Source organism: Juglans microcarpa x Juglans regia, chromosome 7D (assembly GCF_004785595.1).
Source record: "Juglans microcarpa x Juglans regia isolate MS1-56 chromosome 7D, Jm3101_v1.0, whole genome shotgun sequence".
In the NCBI taxonomy this organism is placed as follows: domain Eukaryota; kingdom Viridiplantae; phylum Streptophyta; class Magnoliopsida; order Fagales; family Juglandaceae; genus Juglans; species Juglans microcarpa x Juglans regia.
The window spans coordinates 25346698-25359360 of NC_054606.1; the positions used below are offsets into that span (position 1 = coordinate 25346698).

Here is a 12663-nt window from a genome sequence, read left to right on the forward strand (position 1 = left end):
TGCTCCTCAAATGTGACATCAATAGAAACAAAGAACTTCCTGGTAGGTGGATGATAACACTTATACCCATTTTGGATTGATGAATACCCCACAAAAATACACTTAACTGCTCTTGGATCCAGTTTTCCTTTTTGATGGCTATGAATATGAACAATGGCCGTGCAACCAAAAATTCGTGGAATGAGATGATTTTTTATTCTTAGATCAGGATAAAACTGAGAAAGTGTCTCCATTGGTGTTTTAAACCCTAGCACCATTGATGGCAGTTGGTTGATGATATATGTAGCTGTGAGTACAGCCTCCCCCCAATAAGTTTTGGAACATTTTGATGGAAAAGGAAGGCTCGGGTTGTGGCTAGCAAATTATCATTCTTCCTTTCAGCATGCCATTTTGCTGTGGGGTATTAATGCAAGATGATTCATGGATAATACATTCTTTCTGAAAGTAAGGAGATAAGATACGATTGAAATAATCCTGTGCATTATCCGATCTAAATTTTTTTTATTTTAACACCAAACTGGTTTTGAACCATGTTATGAAAATTTGGGAGCACACTGCTTACATCAGATTTGGTTTTGAGGAGAAAGATCCAAGAGACTCTAGTGCAATCATCGATAAAAGAGACAAACCATCATGTACCTGAAACATTTGGAACTGTGGAGGGTCCCTATATGTCACTATGAATCAAAGCAAATGGAACTGAACTTCTCTCATTACTTATCGGAAAGGGTACACGTTTATGTTTCGCAAACTCACATACATCACAAAAAAAAGGTTCAGAATTCAGCCCTTTAAACAATGAAGAAACATAGTTTTTAAAACTCCAAATGATGGATGCCCTAGTCTAAAATGATGAAGCCAAATGGTGTCTCTATTGGATGATGATAACAGTGATAGAGATAATTTATTCCTGACAATATTTGATATGCCTGATTCCTCACGATAGTAGAGCCCGTCCTTCTCCCTAGCAAGTGCAGTCCTCTTCCCCGAATCCTGGTCCTAAAATACACAGTAAGAGGGATAGGAAACCACATTGCAATTAATATCTTGAGTTAGTTTTTGGATGGATACTAGGTTGGTGGATAATTTGGGGACATGAAGAACATTTTTTAGGATAAGAGATGGATTGACACGGATATCCCCTAGACCAGCTACTGTAGTGAGAGAACCATCGGCAATGGCTATTTTTCGATTGCTTGGGTATGGGGTATAAGTGTTAAAATGTCGTGAAGAGTGAGTCATATGATCTGTGGCTCCTAAGTCAATAACCCATAGATTCCTAATAGGTTTATCTAAGACATTTAACCCTTGGGAAATAGAGAACTCACCTGAGAGTGCAAGAGAACATGCACCAATAGGCTTCTCAAATGATCCCAAAAGTCCCCTGAATTTCTCAATCTCTTCCTTATTGAGCTCAACCAGATTTTGGGAATTTTCTTGATGTTGCTGATTTGTGGGTTGAGTCGTGGTGAAGTAGGCCTGGTTTGGATTCCTCTGTGATCCTCCTTGATAACCCCATTCTTTGCTTGGTGGTTTACCATTCAACTTCCAATAATTTTGTTTAGTATGTCGTGGTTTCTTGCAATAAGTGCACCAGAGGGCATCTTTGTTATCTCGTCCCGAGTTTCTCAATGGATCTCTCTTTATGTTCTCTCGTATTGGTTGCTGTTCTATTTTAGTCAACATGGTTGAACCTTCCAGAACTTGGGATTTCAGCATAACTCCCCTGCGACTTTCCTCAGCACGAATCAGAGAGATAGTCTCATTGAGAGATGGTACCTCTTCTTTGCCGAGAATTTGGACCCTGACCTGATTGAATTCTACGTTGAGTCCTGCGAGGAAGTCGTAGACTCGATCCTTTTCAATAAAACTTTTTAAGATGGCAGCATCTGATGCACATTTAGTCTCTATGCACCGGTAATGATCAAGTTCCTGCCACATATTTTTCAGCAAGTTGGCATATTCGGTTACAGTTTTACTTCCTTGTTTAGTTGCACTGGTCTTGACCTTGATCTTGTATACTTGAGTTGCATCACGGGCCTTCGAGTACGTCTGTTGAACTGCATCCCAGATTTCTTTAGTTGTGGATAAAAACATACAAGTGTAGCTAATCTCCGGGTTCATCGAATTCCATAACCATGACATAATCATGGAATCTGCTTCATCCCACGCATCATACCGTGGATTCCCTTCCTTTGGTCCAGTCCCTAGGAGATGGCTAAGCTTTCCCTTTCCCTTCAAATAGGTTCGAAAAAATTGAGATCACTTCAAGTAGTTCTTTCCGTTCAGCCTATATGCTGCCTGAATGTTTTGTAGGTCACCGGATGACTGATGTGAAAGGGCGTCCTCAAATTGTGCCATAGTATTGGATACTTTGATTTCAGACATTGATTCACGGCAATGAAAGCCAAGAATCCTAAAAAAGAGCCTAAAACTCTAATACCATGCGGGAAAAATGAATCAATCGTATTATTTTAATTGTAGCCTTTACACAGACTATATGTACTATTACATGGCTGATTTACAGAGCTAATTACAAGGAAATAAAATAGGAAACTTTCCTTCCTAAAACAGATTTCTATATCAGTGGGATTCCTTTATGGTTATCCCCTAATCCTAAGAAAGTCAAATATACAAATATATAGGTTTCCTAATATACCAAAGATTGAGGGAATCAATTATCTATTTTCAAACAAAAACTCATACCACAAATAAAAATTGGAGGACTCCAAAAAATTAGTAGTTAGTACTATTTGAAAGCCTTTACATCATATATTATCCATATGACATAACTTGATTTGAAAAATGTCATATGAATGGTGTGTGGTGTAAATATTTTTAAATACAATTATTCATGACTGGGAAATTAAACACGGAAGAAAAATAAACTACAACCTATTGGGCTTTCATTCAGATTGCTTTAAAAGATTTTTGAGGCGCCAAGTTGATTACTTTAAAAGGATAAAGCCCACTTGATGATTTAAACCCATCCCCAATCACTTATTTGGACATTTGGGACCAACCTATTGGTCCTTCATTCAAACCCAAAATACATGTTCGAGCAGGTTTCGTAACTGAGAGGGAGCTTCCATTAATGACCCAAACCCATATGGATTATGGACTAAGAAAGTTACCATGATTATTATTAGAAAAATACTATATAATATATTGTTTCGTCGATGAGACTTCAACCATTAACTCTTGGATTTACTATTTTAAAAAAATAATAGCTTATTTAATGGTTGATAGGCAAACTCTTGAATTTGTTATTTTAAAAAACCAAATAATTAAATGGTTGATGGACAGTATCATAACATTATAATGTTAAAAAAGAAGAAGATAAAATTGTAGTATATGTCATAATTTTTATTTTTACTTTTTCGTGAAAGTACTTGTTAGTACTGTTCATTCGGATTTCAGCCCGAGAACTCGATTATACCTGGACCGGAACTCGAGTTTCAAAACCAGACTGGAACCCAGACCGGGTTAGCTTAGGTCAAACCCGGATTGAAACTGGTTTTTAAAAACTTTTTTTTTTTTTTTGTTAAATCAAAGCCTACATGTTATGAATATGTTTTCATCAAAAAAATGTTAATGCAACATTCAAACTTTATTTATTTAATTTTTTAAATCAAAGCCTACACGTTCTTTGACCACCAATAAAAAGTCAAGTGGAGAAGAGAGTTAAAAAAAAAAAACCATAAAATGGAAGATTCATTAGATATAATATGTATTTTTCTTTTGAGTTTTTGTCCATTTAGTTGCTAGAAAGAAACAAAAAGAAAATCAAAACATTCAAATTGAGAAAAAAAAAAAAAAAACCGGTTACCAAGTGTATCCAAATTTTTCTATACAAGTACCGGCTTGGATTTGTTCCTGTCTGAAAAAAATCCGGTCTGGTTGAATAATACTCGTGCACATTTCACATATATGCACTTAAAAAAAATTAGGTAAAGACAATTGAGAGAGAGAGAGAGAGAGAGAGAGAGAGAGAGAGAGAGAGAGAGAGAGAGAGAGAGAGAGAGAGAGAGAGAGAGAGAGAGAGAGAGAGAGAGAGAGAGAGAGCATTAGAGAAGACATCTCATAACTCAAAAAACTTGAAGGTAAAAGATGGAAAAGAAGAGTTGGTAGAATGGGAAATGAATCATTAGTAGGTTGGTATCGCAAAAGCTTGTTTTGTTTTGGGGGAAGCATTAATGGATGGTGGTGGGCTCTAACCTCTAAAACATAGCCCAAAAAAATGTACCATTTTGAACAGTATAAACCATCTTTAACTTGAGAGGTCGATTGTGTTTGTCACTTCAAATGGACGAGTGTCCGATTGGGTTACTATTTGAGAGTCAACTAAATTTTCATATTTTTGAAGGCCATAATATTCTTATTTTCTTTGATTGCTAACAGTAGTTCCTAATTTCTTGACCCACACACTCAAAAACATGTTTGTCGTTATGGATGAATTTGGGAAATGAAGAGTTGGAAAAAGAAAAAGTATGTAAATTTGCTAGGAGTAGGTTGTATTTCTCATTTTTCAATGCATATTACATCATATATAATAAGTTTCGTTGTATTTGTAAGTAATTAGCGGCAACTTTGGGTACGTAGGTCCAAATGTATGATATGATCATGTTATTATAATTATAAGAGCACCTTGAAATCGATATAAAATATAAATTATGGCGGCCAATTGACTGTCATACTTTTTCCCATAAATTAGTGGATTAATGAATAATATATATTCATCCCAACATCCCCATAAATTAGTGGTCTGAAACCCTTCAAATTCTTCCAAAACTAGCAAAAAAACCTCAACTTCTAACTTAAACTAGCAAAAAAATCTCTACTTTAAACCCACACAAAGAGCAAGTCAAACGTTTCAAACAAACTCACACAAAGAGTCATACGGAGAGAACAATAGAAAAGGAGAAGACAAAACTTAGAGAAAGAGAAAGAGAAGACCAAACACAACGGACGGACGAAACATGAAAATGAAAAGCCACCCAGGCGTCCAAACAAACCCACGCCAGAGAAGGAGAAGACGAGAGAAAGAGAGAGAGAAGACCAAATGGAGAAAACGCAAAAATGAAAAGCACCCATCTAAACAAGCCCACCTAAATATCTACCTAATGAAAAGACAAAAAAACCCCCCATACACGGAAACAAACGGTAGAAATGCAAGGGTAAAAAAGACAAAACAGAACATGCACGGAAGGGAAAAAGGGAATGAAAAATTACTGTGGCACACTGTAGCACGCCAATTCCCACTTATATAATAACTATAGATATTAATTCACATGAAATATATAGATACTTCTAATTAAATATAAGAGTAATTCTACAGATCAGCTGCTGTAGACACCCCACATCCCACACCCCACACCTCCTACAAAACAATCCATCATTTCACTCTCTCTCCTCAACTCTCCTCAATCTCATGAGACCCCTCTCTCATCATGCGCTCTCTCTCTCCTCAAACTTTCTCTTATCTCATTGGACCCCTCATTCTCTCTCTTCAAATTCTTTTCAATTTTTTCTTTTCTCCTGGTAAGACTCCTCCTCTCTCTCTCATCATTTTTACCCATCATTTCACTCTATCTCATCTCATCGGACCCCCTATCTTCAAATTTTTTTCAATTTTTTCTTTTCTCCTCATCGGACCCCCTTCTCTTTCTCATCATTTCACTCTCTCTCATCTCATGGGACTCCTCTCTCTCATCAAGCTCTCTCTCATCTCATCGGATCCTTCTCTCATTTTTGTTAATAGGAAAATTAGATAGAAAGAAAAAAAAAAACAGAAAAAAAAAAAGGGAAGTCCACGAAAGGTGTGGGGGTATAGGAAGGGAATAGTGGCTAATCATGAGAGAGAATATTTCTTTGTTATCTGTAATGGCTTAATTTAGTACCGCTGGTCCTCTAGCGGGTGCAATTGCATGAGATGTTTTTTTATAGAATAATTATAACGAAACGACTTCAAATAATAATAAAAAAAAACATTAATAAAGAATATGGATGTGAAACTAATTAGTATAAGAACTTGATTTCTTCTTAGATGCCCATGATCATCATTTCTGAAACCTTATTCGTCCAAGTGTACTCTTTTTAGGATTTTCCGTCCACAGTCGGATCGATCTGAGGTCCAACGGCCTACGAGTGATGGATGAGTCAAATGTTTTCCTTCTGATCAACTCATGGCCATGGTGGATTGTCGTCCACAGGCAATCGGCCTGGAACTATGTCTGGGCCGGTGATCTGCAAAAAATCCAACTAATGACTCATACAAGATAATCTTGTAAAACTAAGAGACTGTTTTAGTAATCAATCCAAACATAAAAGAAAAGAAAGCACGCGTACAATTTGGTTTGTTTGTTTCGTTTTTATTTTTATTTTAATTAGTACCAGCTTCCACCGTAACTGCATGCTGGTTATAATTATAAGTCTTCCTGATCATGATGAAATATTAACATTTGTACGTAGATCGAAAGTCTAAAAACAGTGATTAGTAGTGGTGCAAACTCGGCCAAAACCAATTAGGCACAGGTCCTATCAATTATCTGTCATTGCTTGAGCCAGCTGCATGCTTTCGGGATATTCTTAGTAGCATGCAGGACGCACGAGGCTGATTACGACGGAGGAGGACCTACGCATGCAAAAGAATGGTGGAGAAAGGGATCAGCACTGACCATGGATGGAAATCAATAGTTTCAGTATGAACAGTGAGAAAATAGAGTACTGATGCTAGCCTGCTTGAGTGGGATACAACGTGTCTACATCATGATAAGAGATCGAACTTGAAAATTGGAGCACCTCCTGTACGTTTGCTTTAATAAGTCAGGAATTGCACTGTACGTGTAATATGGAGAAGTCCTTATACATTTCCCTTCTCTTTTCTGGCCTGAAAATACGTTCGACTTATCCATGGATTTTCACATTTTCTCGGAGAAAATCATGCATGGAAAATATTCAGTGGTTTGTGGGGGTGCATGACAGCTAGCTAGCTTGCTAACTTTTCAACTTTTAACTGATTAGTACCTTGTGTGCCCACATAATTAAGTCAATTTATTCCGATGTCTATATTCATGCACGATACGATCGATGTAATGATCTTTGACTGTGCAGATCTATATATATAATTAATATCAGTAGTACTGTCAGATCTGGGTTTGAATTTTTTCGTTCATCTATTAATTAATGATCAAAACTGAATTGAAAATGCAAATTAGAAAAGAAGGATGGCGCAGATTACAAATTGAAACTTTAATTTTGGCAGTCTGCTGGACTAATTTGGAGTAGCGCAAAGTAAAAAACAAGACTACGCGTACGTACGTACGTACGTACACGTTTGTGGGTGAAACCTATATTTTCCATCTAAAAATGGCTGGAATTAATTACTCTCTAAACTAATAGAAGCTTCAATTACGGTGTATATATATGACTCGTCTCATCGGGTACGCGCGCGGTAGATCTTAATTAAGTAAACGTACGTGTGAATTGAAAATTATAGATATATAGCTTAAATATTGCATGAGATCTTAATTGACAGATATATATATAGCTCGATACTAGCTGGGTGCTTTCTTAAATAAATATATTTAATTTCTCATGTATTTAAATGGAAATACATGATATTTTATTTATTGTTTCCTAATTTTTAATTGTTTAAGTAGTACTAGTACTATTAATTAATTTAATTTTTTCCGGCACTAGTCAATTAATTTGAGCTTCTCACTAGTTATATATACTTTATGTTAACGAATGTATAACTCATTTATATTTCAAGCGAATTCGAGCACGTTCTCGAACTAGTTAATTTTAACAAAATATTATATTCTAATAATTTATACTATACTTGTAATTTTATCTACAACATTTTACATAAAAATTATGAACTAATTTTGTAAATATGATGGATTGAAACAATATGAGGAATATGCTTTCCCGCTTTCTTTTTAAAAACGTGTTTTGAGTTTTTTTAAAAATATATTTATATAGTTTATAACAGATAGCTTATACGAGTTGAATCAAGCTAGCTTTAAACGCATTGTACCGTCCTTTAATAATTGATTATGATGAATTTGTATTCATAAACAACTCATTTAATATATGGATTACCCCGGTTTAGATTGAAAACTCACCTCAATTCATCTCATCTCATCATTACAACATTTTCAAATTTTCACACAAAATATAATAAACAATTCAATTTTTTCAAATCTCAAAACAATAATAATATTAAAAAATAATATTTTAATAATATTTTATTCTATAATTCAAAAACCATCTCAACTCATCTCAGAATCTAGACGGGGCCTAAAGTTTGATCGAGTTTGACTAATCATTTTATCTTGAGTTACTTATCGAGTAATCTTACTAATTTACCTTCACTTTATATGTGTCATGTGTGTATAATATCCTAGCTAGTTGAAGCATCGGATTTTTTTTTTCAAGGATAAAACGAATGGAATTAGGAATCTTCACTTTCAAAACGCAAATATACGTGCATTTTTATGGATCGATGTTTCTGCATGCAGAATGTACAAGATTACAATTTCACTCACATATTAACAAACCTAATTAAGAAAGTAACGCTCTAATTGGTGCATCCCCGTACATATGTGCAGGCACCACGAGCTAGCTAGCTTTGTGCATGGGTACGTAAAACTCTAAGAGAATAAAGAAGAAATTAAATTAACCAGTAAATTATGAACCTTATGATCTGATCCCTGTCAGCTGTACACCAAAGATCCTAATACCTTTTTCATCCATATTCAGACGTACCTTCTGATCATCTTCCTTCGAATATGATCCTTTGTCATCCTTATAATCTACTTTGTACCCAACATTTTTTCCCAAATTTAACTCTAATTCCACCTGCAATGATGACTGATCATCACCGATCATCCCCTGATATTCAGCCAAACAATTCTTGCTCTGATGATCACCCCCATTATAAATCACGTCTATAAAACAAAATGTCTCACCATCTTTTCCCTTTTCACCACTTTCACATGTGTAGAATGTGATAATATCAAGAGCATTCAATTTTTTTTCCTTCACAAATTTATTCCAACCTCTTGTGAATACGAAACTTTGGCTACTCCTCCAATAACAGTACCGGAATTTCCACTGCTTCATATGCTTGTCATAGAATACTAACTCAACGTCATCTACATGAGCGGTACCTGATAATCCAGTAGTAGTAGTACTTTTGCTTTCCAAACTTTCACAAATGTAAGGAAAATATCTGACGGCATATTTTTTCGGAATGACAAGTCTATTAAGCTTTCCTACGTCGCTTGGTGTCAACTCCTTTTGAAAAAGTTGGCTGCATGAAAAGTGTCCATCGCCATGCACTATCCTTGTTTGTTTCAGAATGCAGATTCCAATATTTTCGTTGTTTTGAGATTGTGTACGAAGAAAAGCAGCGAACTTTGATGGATAGGAGCCATCCCTAATCATGTTTAAGACAGCTTCTGTACTGTAATGGTTCTGGAATGTAGGCTCTTGAGCAGTCCGGTCTGTACTTGGAAAGTTTCTATATTGTGAATCCCCACTGCGAAGCTTGATTGCTGCGCTATCATAAGCCATGGCTGCTTCCTTTTCAGATCTGAATGTCCCAAGCCATATCCTCTGGTGGTTGGCATATATCTGTGAACCCCAATGTCCATTTTGCTGAGGCACAACCCCTTTGAATTTTGCCGTTGCTGTTGTTGAGGGGGCATTAATAGTAATGACCGCGTTGTCGTGTCTCATGCGCTTGCTTGCCGGCAACGTGTAGTAATTATTACTATTGTTAGAATCTGAAGTTTTTGCAGGCATATTCAATATCTTGGCACATGAAATCGTGCAGCTTGAAGCATCGTATTCCATTCAAAATGCAGAAAAACTTCGAATATGTACCGAAGAAAGAAATGGTAGATCGATCAGTACTGCAAAGGAAAAGTTTTGAAACTGGGAGAAGAGAATGACGAAGGTGCGATTTTAAAGAGAGGGTAAGAGAAGGATTTGAACATTCGACACGTTACCGTATTTTGGGAGAGATTGAAGGAAGCAATCTGCCAATAGAGGTATTCTGTTGCATGAAAATGGTAGGACGTTTTGTATTTGGAAGGTGGAAAAGTTTAAAAAATAAACTAAATCAGGTACAATTAACAGCCAAGTTAAAAAAACCAAATCATTCTAGAGAAAAAGGAAATATTCTACTATTGAACATATACGAAATATATATATATATATATATATATAGTTAGTAACAATCATGAAGTGGATTTTGCTTAATTAATATAGGCTAATTATAGTTAACATTATCGAGTCGATCATCAAGAAACTACATGGGATCATCGAGTAAACCCTAATTTCTTTCTGGCATTTTTCTTTTTAAATCCACGTATATCAGGTAAATATATATATATATATATATATATATATATATATGTTTGTTTTATCCTCATGCAGGGTTCATGTCACCCCTAACAAATTAAAATGCGTAATGGTGAAGTACTCATAGCTGAACTCAAAACTGATCATCAATCTCTTTTGGTGGTCGAGTTCTAGTACTGTCAACGTACGAGCCTTAAAGATTTTATTGACTCAAAAAAACATTACTGCACGTACATATTAATCTTATTGATCACGACAGTTTCATCATGTCCTACTAAACCTAATTACTAAGATTTTATCTTAGAAGCATATATCAAATCGAATAATGCTAAATATAGTCGTAAGGTATGTAATTTTCAAACATTTATTTTGAAGAAAAATGAAGTCCACTATTAAAAAAAACGATTGTTTCATTTGTACTCTTATTTATATAGGTCTCGGATTTATCAATTTTTTTAAAAAAAGAATATATGCAAGACTTTACACACTATAAAACTATAAGTATCATTTTTTAATCAAACCAAACACAAAAAGATGATTAATTATTGGCAATTAGAAGAAATGACATTATAATTATAAAGCGGTTACAATATTTTATTTAATATATACATTTGTTAAAAAAAAAAAAAGAGGAAATTTATAATTCAAATATAAATATAAATATATTATATTGTTGATCAAGATTCTTGGTTTAATTTAACTAATCTCACCTAATACAGGAAAGATGGAGTTATTGTTGGCATAAATTTCTCTATTACTTCAACTTCCTAACTGAGTAATAGATTTCTGCAGGCCTGCCATGATCACCATGAGTATGTTATACGTACTGTCTGACTGTCTGCCAAGTTGTGTACGCGGTGCGAGTGTATAGCGCTGCTCATTTAGATTTGGTTCGGAATTATCGATAAGCTATCCAGCCTGTCTACTCGTTCTAGCTTCTATCTTATGAATACCACGTCACGTCGCTAGAACCGCATGCAGAAGGTTCCCTGCTAAGCGCAGATAGTTGCCGAAAATCATGGCGCCATTTGATCAAGAGACAAAATTCTTGTTATCTAGGCATGCTGTTTTTCTTATATTTTAGAAGCAGAAGATCAATCCACGTTAATTTAAGGAAATTAATGCATTCCAAGAGATGAAATAGACCGATGAAAGCAACCGATGCTTTACTATTATTTTTTTAATTTTTTTAATGATTAAGTAATTATATTAGTGAGTTTGTATTTTTTTTTAAATGTTTCAAAATATTTTAAAAAAATTTAGAAGAATAAAAAATTGCAGTTACAATAATCGGTCCATTTTATCATTCCAGTAATTGCATGATCCTCTGCTTAATTTAAAGTTTTTCATTGCTTAATGAGTCTAAATAATTAAGGAGTACTACCTGCGTACTCCTGTTTACACACGGAAACTAAGGCATGAAAGACTCAATTTTCATTATCTTATATAAGATATAACATGATCACATGATTTTATATAATTCGTACGTGCAATATAAGGCATTATATATAGTTATAGAGATTTGGGTCATAGCATAATGAATTAATTAATTTGTAACGTATCTAGTCATGAGACAGGGACAATCAATAGGTACAGATAATATTGATCTCCTTATCTCCCTCTCATTGGGAAAAACTCAACTCACATAAATAAATACTTAGGGAGTTTTCAAGGCAATAAAATTCATGGAATGATAATTTATTTCGTTGATCTTTAGAAGATATATTATTATTTGAATATATAAATGTCAAGTTCTTGTGAGGGGAGTTTGGCCCACAAGGTCCGAGGGCAAGGGATGGGCTGGACCAGGAGGCTCGGGGGGAGAAGCAGGCAGACAACATGCACACGTAAGGTCAAGGACTGTCCCTGTCCCTGAACCCCGACGTCTGGACAAGTCCAAGGCTAGGCACGCCACGATGTGCCTCCTAGGTTGTCAGTGGTCGCTACGATCAAGTCTGGCAAGTTTGTTGCATGGTAAGGAGCTGACAGGGACACACTACCTGAGTATGGAGCGACACCTATAAGGATCGCTCCTGACCAAGTATATATACCTCCTCCCTCAACTAGGGGAGGGGTTCAAACACTTTTTTATACTTAAGATTGCATAATTCTCTCAAGGAAATCGCATACTGACTTTGGCATAAGAGGTGTCCCCCACCATCCCGAAATCCTCATTTATGATCCATAGCTGCAGGTGGACAAACTAGGCTCCCGTGGAGTTGGTTGGGCTGCGAAAAACGACATCAACAGTTCCTGCAACCTAAATAATTCTTATTACTTGATTCTAGA

The 12663-nt window shown here is 35.4% G+C and overlaps 2 protein-coding genes across 2 annotated transcripts; both read right to left on the reverse strand.

Moving 5' to 3' along the window:
* Window positions 1-783: 783 nt before the first annotated feature.
* LOC121238249 lies at window positions 784-1668 on the reverse strand. The gene is made up of 2 exons (XM_041135077.1): window positions 1329-1668; window positions 784-999 (listed from the first exon to the last, which is right to left on the reverse strand). The coding sequence occupies exons 1-2, from the start codon at window positions 1539-1541 to the stop codon at window positions 784-786; spliced, it is 429 nt and encodes a 142-aa protein (XP_040991011.1). The 5' UTR covers window positions 1542-1668.
* Window positions 1669-1675: 7 nt separating this feature from the next.
* Window positions 1676-9864, reverse strand: LOC121238250 (AP2/ERF and B3 domain-containing transcription factor At1g51120-like). Its single transcript, XM_041135078.1, has 3 exons — window positions 8773-9864; window positions 1810-2235; window positions 1676-1726 (listed from the first exon to the last, which is right to left on the reverse strand). Exons 1-3 carry the CDS (start codon window positions 9862-9864, stop codon window positions 1676-1678), a joined length of 1569 nt encoding a protein of 522 aa, XP_040991012.1.
* Window positions 9865-12663: the final 2799 nt, after the last annotated feature.

Coding starts and splice junctions, on each gene's coding strand:
- LOC121238250 (XM_041135078.1), bottom strand. CDS start 9,864: ATGGAATACGATGCTTCAAGCTGCACGATTTCATGTGCCAAGATATTG. Junction 2,236..8,772: donor CGAAGGAAGATGATCAGAAG/GTACGTCTGAAT, acceptor ACCTATTTGAAG/GGAAAGGGAAAGCTTAGCCA. Junction 1,727..1,809: donor TCAACGTAGAATTCAATCAG/GTCAGGGTCCAA, acceptor GGAAAGTCGCAG/GGGAGTTATGCTGAAATCCC.
- LOC121238249 (XM_041135077.1), bottom strand. CDS start 1,541: ATGGTAAACCACCAAGCAAAGAATGGGGTTATCAAGGAGGATCACAGA. Junction 1,000..1,328: donor ATGTTCTCTTGCACTCTCAG/GTGAGTTCTCTA, acceptor TGTGTATTTTAG/GACCAGGATTCGGGGAAGAG.